General features: G+C 42.6%; 1 protein-coding gene across 3 annotated transcripts in view; it reads right to left on the bottom strand.

Annotated features, from left to right (window-relative positions):
- Positions 1-1,079: 1,079 nt before the first annotated feature.
- Positions 1,080-7,525, bottom strand: part of il6r (interleukin 6 receptor) — a 12,683-nt gene continuing 6,237 nt past the window's right edge. Inside the window, exons 7-12 of one of the 3 annotated variants that reach the window (XM_030371524.1) lie at positions 5,097-5,140; positions 4,872-4,926; positions 4,543-4,645; positions 3,956-4,288; positions 1,367-1,413; positions 1,080-1,171 (exon numbers count right to left, since the gene is read on the bottom strand). In XM_030371524.1, the coding sequence (XP_030227384.1) occupies positions 3,958-4,288; positions 4,543-4,645; positions 4,872-4,926; positions 5,097-5,140 (533 nt within the window). In that variant the 3' untranslated portion in view covers positions 1,080-1,171; positions 1,367-1,413; positions 3,956-3,957. Of the gene's footprint in view, positions 1,172-1,366; positions 1,414-3,818; positions 4,289-4,542; positions 4,646-4,871; positions 4,927-5,096; positions 5,141-7,525 lie in introns of those variants that run through there. The other 2 variants (XM_030371525.1, XM_030371523.1) reach the window with 2 other exon arrangements.

Genomic DNA, 7,525 nt, shown 5'->3' with positions numbered 1-7,525 from the left:
ATTTCCATCAATGTTATTTAAGTAATAATAATAATAAATATAACCGCAAGCGGTGATCAACGGGGTCCGAGCAAAATTAAAAGTCAAGAACATAAGAATATATAAATATAACATATAATTGTCATATTTAAGGAAAGATGTTCCACTTATAAACCTGAACTGCAGCCTCAATCACATGGTCAAAATGTCTATTGATAAGCACACAACATCCAGAAAACTCATAGCACACATTTCTCAAGTGAATTAAGGGCTTTCTTCATAGCATATAGCTGAAAAATCTTTGAAATTCTGGGGAAATTAAACATTTGTAGTCAAGAACACTAACGGAAGAAATATAAATATGTCAGAGTTAATTATGAAGGAAAAAAGTCACGAAGTCACGCCCCCTTTCTACCGAAAGGGGGCGTGACTTCGCCACTCTAAGACAGCAGCTTCCCCAGAACAACGTGCAATCTACGATGGATCTTGGCCTGGCAGACTAAATCAGACCAGGTTCTATATTGAACTTCCATGAAAATGGAACTTGACTGATTAAAAGGTTATTTAATTAACCCTCTGTTGTCCCCAGGGGGGAATTTGTGACCACAACTGTACACCACAAAGGGGAAGCACTTAAACACATCATCACGCTTTATTGATGACGCCTGGCACGTAGCATGCAGGACAGATGAAGCGGCTTCTAGTTCAATCGTGGCTAATTAAGGATTTCTCCATTCAGAATACACAGATCCAGATCAATTGGCAAATATGAGGTTTATTATTTGCAGGACTGATCAAGTTGTGGTCAAAAAAGAACATAGTTAAGTGTATGTGGCAATTTAAGTCGAGGTAAGGCATACTCTTTTTCCACAAACAGGGCTCACGTAATACCCAGTGGGCTTTCTACGTCATTATCCTGCTTAAATGACTAATGACACCAACAAGGATGCATTTATTTATTTATGACTATTACACACACACACATACACACACACACACACACACACACACACACACACACACACACACACACACACACACACACACACACACACACACACACACACACACACACACACACACACACACACACACACACACACGCAATAACTGCTTTATTTAGCCTGATTCCATTTCACAGCTTCCTCGCTTTTCAGATCCAACGTTTCACAAAGGTCGTTGTTGAAGTGTTCTGAAAAACAAACGTTTAGGTACGTGTACAAGTTAGTAGGTGTACTGTTAGAATATGATCAATACAGTTCATACAAAAGAGAGGTTTTAGGAAGTGAAAAAAAACATTAAAAAGAGAACCAAGGGAAAAGGAAGCATTGTGTGTCACATGGTCTTGTTTATTGTTGTTTAATTAACAGGTGAGCTTCCAACTCACCTGCTGCAAACTGTCGGATGTCTGGTGGCCTCTTCAGAAGGACTTCTCTATGAGATGATTGTTAAGAGAGAAAGGGGAAGAAACAAACAATAATAATAATGAACAGTGAGCATTTATTTACTAGATCAGTGGTTCTCAACCTTAAACTAACAACCCCACTCACACTCGTGTTACATTGCTTAGTGTTGTCAATGCATCGTTTTTCATTAATTTTACGTTGGTCACTAATAGCAATGAATGCCCTCTGAGCAGGGGCGATTCTATGGAGTGTGGGGGCCCTAGGCAGAGGATTGTTGACGGGGGGGACGGGGGTATGGATTGTTGACGGGGGGGACGGGGGTATGGAGCGAGAGAGAGAGAGAGAGAGAGAGAGAGAGAGAGAGAGAGAGAGAGAGAGAGAGAGAGAGAGAGAGAGAGAGAGAGAGAGAGAGAGAGAGAGAGAGAGAGAGAGAGAGAGAGAGAGAGAGAGAGAGAGAGAGAGAGAGAGAGAGAGAGAGAGAGAGAGAGAGAGAGAGAGAGAGAGAGAGAGAGAGAGAGAGAGAGAGAGAGAGAGAGAGAGAGAGAGAGAGAGAGAGAGAGAGAGAGAGAGAGAGAGAGAGAGAGAGAGAGAGAGAGAGAGAGAGAGAGAGAGAGAGAGAGAGAGAGAGAGAGAGAGAGAGATCGAGATCTATTGGCCAAGAAAGAAGAGTTGAGGAAGAAATGGTCTGATTGAACATCCATTCACCGTGACCGCGATGCGGGCACTCCCGGCCGCCACGTCTCCAGTCGTGCCCCGGCCGCGGCACCCAGCGGCCCGGGCACCGTGACCTTGGGCACCGCGACCACTCCCTCGTCTCCCTCGACTCCCGCCGTGCCCCGTGAACGAATGAATCAGGGAACCACGGGCACCGCGGCCCGGGCAACGCGGACACCACCACGAAAACAGATCGCGCGCAGAGGACTAATTAGGCCTATATACTTTGATACATTTTTCTTGCTATCGGCCATGTTTGATTGTGTTGGTTATTGAACTGTTAACCCGGGAACCTGGGTTATGTTTATCAGCGTTACTATAGAGATCATGACGATAGCTGATGCAACGGGAGTCCGGGCGTGTGCAGGACCGAACCGCGCTGTATTATCACTGTTCCTCATAGACAGTAAAAAGTAGCTGAGACGGTAGAGGGGTTAGAAACCAATAAATGAATATAGGCTATTTATTACAGGTAGCCTATTTTTTCACCCAAAAATAAATAAAAACAATGAAGTCAAAAAATCGAATCACATTTCCCAGCGCCCCCCTAGGTTGTGCGAACGCCCCCGTTGAGAAACCATGGACTAGATGGCTGGAAATTAAACACAACAGAATTCAAGCCTTAATCGACCTTCTTTCTCGCTCACACAGACCCACACACACAGAGTATACTACACACTCCCCCTGTATACCTAGAAGTGGGCTAAAATAAAGCGACATTGTAGCAAACCTTAAAAAGTCACTCATCAGTTTATCTATCTCTGGATGGGATCGTAGATACTTTTCATTGTCGATTCTCGTTTTGATCTAGGAAAAAAAAGTCTTATGAATCTTCGTTGGTTGTATTCGGAATATATTGTTTAACTCCGACTATTATTACTACTACTACTACTACTACTACTACTGATCTGATGATGATGAAGTCCACCTTGAACTGCCGCAGCTTCTCCTCCTGCTCGCTGCTCAACGCGCCACGGTCCGGTTCACCCAGCCCCTCTCTTCTAGACATTGTGTTACTGGCAGTGCTTTCCCTTAGCCTTGCTTCATAGCCTACATATGTTGTAGTTACTGCCAATGAATTAGATTGACGAGCGATAGCTTCGGCTTTGTATGGAAAGAAAATTCATGTAATCTGTTGTTGACAAATCCCCGATTACCATGGAAACACGCTGTGGTGATGATGCGACTGTCCGCATGGTGGCACTCTAACCCAACCTCAGTTCATCTCCAAAGTTGACAACTCAAACTTTGTTTACCTTTTCAAGTTTGTATTGCAAACCAAAAACTAGTATGGGGTCAGTACAGTCTCATTAATAATGAATGCACAGAGAAGGATTCACAAATGTATTTTGCGTTTTATATATAAATTACTCTCTTCTCACAAATACATTTCAATGCACCCATAAATGGATATCGGTATGTATAAATGTAAAATAAATAAAGTTTGTATATAAAATGTATATCACAACATCCAAATACATTTTGAAGAAAATTGCAAATATTGTTTTAATTCATATATTTATGGATTTATTTTACATTTATTTAATATATATATATATCCATTTATGTGTGCATTGAAATGTATTTGTGAGAAGAGAGTAATTTATGTATAAATCACAAAATACATTTGTGAATCCTTTTGTGCATTTATTATTAATGAGAATGTTCTGACCCCATAAACTAGCGGCCCAAGCGGCTTTGAAATTAAACGTATTTCTTCAAGAAAAAATATATTAAAACAATGTATACATATACGAACATCATAGAAAGTTGATCAATATACTAATACAATAGACTAATACAGGAGACATAACAAACAAATGATCCAAGAATCAGATCTGTAATGGTTCATTTACTTTTAAAGACATTTGGGACCAGACTGTTGGGAAACGCTCTCCCTGTCTGTCTGGAGCAGGAAGTAGCTTGTATTGTTGAAACTGATTGCTTCACTCCTTTTCTCTGGCTTTTCTCTCTTGTCCTCCTCTTCCTCCTCCTCCTCCTCCTCCTGTTCTTCCACTGCATTGGGCAGGGGGTCTTTGTAGGGAGCGGGGGTAAAGGTCACAAGTGCGTGTCCTTCATGGGCCGTTGCGGCCGTGGCGAGGGAGTTGGAGGGCGGGGGACGTGGTTCGGCCGCGCACACAGTGACCATGTTCAAATTATGAAGCTTTGAGACAAACTTCTCCCTGTGCCTGACACGAAAAAAATAGTGAACAACCCATATGTTTCTGAGAGACTAGGCGTGTGTTATTCAAACGATTAAATCCATTTTATTCACTTTACTTGTCAAAATGTGAATCTAGTGTATTTAATATTAATTCAATAAGGTAGTCATTGAGAACAACACACTTGCATCGGAGGCCTTGTATCAACTCACATGTCATCATGATTCACCCGTGCCTGTTGGCGTTGGGATGTATGTAAACATTTGTCAGTGTGGGCATACCTGAATGCATACACAGCCAGGGCCAGGGAGAGGAGAACACACAGGCCAGATATCCACAGGGAGTGAAGCCACACCTGGTCCTGGGTCTGCTCTGACTCTAAGGCTGGGGTGAACAGGAAGCAGTGAGGCGCCGCAGTGAGGCGCCGCGGTGAGGCAAAGGTTAGTGATGCTTTCAAGACTCAAGCGATTCTCATTAACGATAGTCCATTTCTATAGTAGCCCGATTTCCTTTTGGAATCTGGGTGGCAAAAGGGCACAAATATATACGCACGCACTGGCACACAATCATGCGCAAACACACACTAACACATCCTCCATCCTGTTCTTACTAGGGGTGTAGCCCATCCCACTCCCAGATCCTGCTGAGTAAATGTAGAGTGGGTCCTGTAGGGCAAAGAACAGGAAACATGTAACATGAGAGAGAGAGAGAGAGAGAGAGAGAGAGAGAGAGAGAGAGAGAGAGAGAGAGAGAGAGAGAGAGAGAGAGAGAGAGAGAGATACAGAGAGATACAGAGAGATACAGAGAGAGAGAGAGAGAGAGAGAAGTTTCTTACCAGTGTCGCAGCTTGATCAGTACTCCACAACGGCACAGGCGGTGCTTAAGGGAACAGAGGTGAACACACGTTGTTAAAACCTCATACACATAAAGGCTTAGATCATTCAAATTCTGAGCTAATGATGTTATTGGGGAGGATACAAATCTAAACCGACTGGCGTTTACAACCACTTACCAGCACAAAAGCGTTTGTGCCTTTTCATCACAATTGAAAGGTCCCATGGTATGAAAATGTCACTTTATGAGGTTTTCTCACATTAATATGAGTTCCCCTAACCTGCCATGTTACCTCCACTTCCTCTGCTTTGCCCAATGAGCTACGACTGTGCGAGCGCCACAAGTGTGTGTCTGTAATGCAAGTGTTACTTGCAGGTGTACACTGCTTTGTTAGTTGGATAACCGTTCTGCTGTTGGTGTTATGGCGCATAACACGTCGGGTTCTCTGACGTCTCTGGTATTTCCACAATGAGACTCGTAGTGGGGGTTATCTCAGCCATGGTTGAGAAGGAATTGAGGGGAAAATAATTTTGGCTTTGACTCCGGTACATGAAGCGCGTCATGGAGGAGAAAGGGATTGACCGCGATTGTCCCCCGCCGGAGCCCGCTTCACGGGCAACAATCCCTTTCCCCTCCATGTCGCGGCTCAGGCTACTTCAGATAGATGTGGAAGTGGAAGAACCAAAGACGTCTGAGAACCCGAAGCAGTCGTTTGAGATTCATAATATCGTCTGGAGGCGCACACAGCTTTTGGCCTTGATAATACATATTATATGATATCAATATCTATGTATGATATGATATTATTTAGATATAGAGCTCCAGAACTCCCGCCAGAGAAGCCGGAGTGTTCTAAAATATTTACATAACATGGCCAAAAGCTGTGTGCACCTCGTCATTGCGATACATCCACTGTAAACATGAGCGCACGGTACCGTGGCCGCAAGCTGCTCAGGACCACACCCCCACCCTTGACCTTGACCGGCCTCTGAAAAACGGCATGTTTGTGGAAAGCTCATTGTTGGACTGGGAAATACTGTATTAAGGGCCCACTAACACCTATATATAAGCATCCATAAAGTAGCATGCCATGGGACCGTTAAATAAAACATTTGATCATTCATAATACACAGTTCCAGCTTTTATTTTGACCAATCTAAACAGTTTATGTAGCTTTTTAAGCATTATCTGATCTTGTTATTTTGCAAAATAGTTTTTTTCAAAGTGACCTGTATCTACTGTAAAAGATATTTAAAACATGTTGATGAATTGATCAGTGAGCGCAAAGCAGATATTGATCTCATGACAGAAACCTTAGGGAAAGGGATACTGTGTGTGTGATTTTGATACAAAAATGCAAGTTGGGGTTCCACATAGAGAACTGTATAACGTATAGCGTGATGTGTAACGTTGACTTTCTGAAGAGTCTCTTAAGATATTGAGGTAAGTCCATTTTCTCTTTGGCTGATCCATGACAGTAAAATAATGCAGGATATCCTGCTCTGGGGATTTTCCTATCCAAGCCACAATAACAATGACCTTTTTAAAATGAAAATATATTTATATAATTATGTATCCGGTACCAGATTTATCAATAGCTTAAAATGTCATCATAAAAGTAAAAGTGAATACAATCTTCATATCAATAGGCATCAATTGACTTGCAATGATTGAACAATGTGTTTACAGAAACACCCAGAGAGAAGAGACACTAAGCTTGTATTTGGTAGGGGGGCCTTGTTTATGTGATAACCGTACCACTTGGATTGGCGGTTTGCTCCCCGACCATAGAGGAAGGAAACAGGAGCCCTCCCTCCCCAGGTTGTCATGACTACTTTTGTCTGTGGTCAGTGGGGTTGGGTTAACATGTATTTCATAATCATTGACCTACACAGAGGCAGCGCCTACCTTCTCAAAGTACATTTCAACAGCACATCTAGCTCTAGTGCTGTTGAAATCCCAAAATATACTTTGTTTGGGGATTTTTCAAGGGTGGTCTTGCGTTTTACCATCACCTTAATCCTTCTAATGCCTGGCTGCCATAAAGATCAATGATCCTTCCAAACCAGGCAGCGCTATGTAGCATGAGTTGGCGTGACTCTGATTTTGAGGCGATTCAGCGTTTTCAGTGGAGACCCGAGGTCATTCACCATGAGGGTTCCTAGGACTGGGGTGGCTGTGACCTAGCGTTTGAGAGACCATCCATTCCTGTTTACATTTCGCATGGATTATCAGTCTGGCCTAGAAATTGGGTTTCAAATACAGCCGCAGCCTTACGTTTGTTAGAAAATCTCAAGCCAAAAAAAACAAACAAAAACTTCAGCGCAATCTCTTCACTGTAGAATCTTATTACAGGTAAAGCAAAACTGTATTTAAATCTGAGGAAACCCTCACCTCAGTTTTCTATGAACATTATTATTAAGTATATTT

Source organism: Gadus morhua, chromosome 11 (genome assembly GCF_902167405.1).
Source record: "Gadus morhua chromosome 11, gadMor3.0, whole genome shotgun sequence".
Lineage (NCBI taxonomy): Eukaryota > Metazoa > Chordata > Actinopteri > Gadiformes > Gadidae > Gadus > Gadus morhua.
This window is presented reverse-complemented; position numbering and strand designations above follow the sequence as displayed.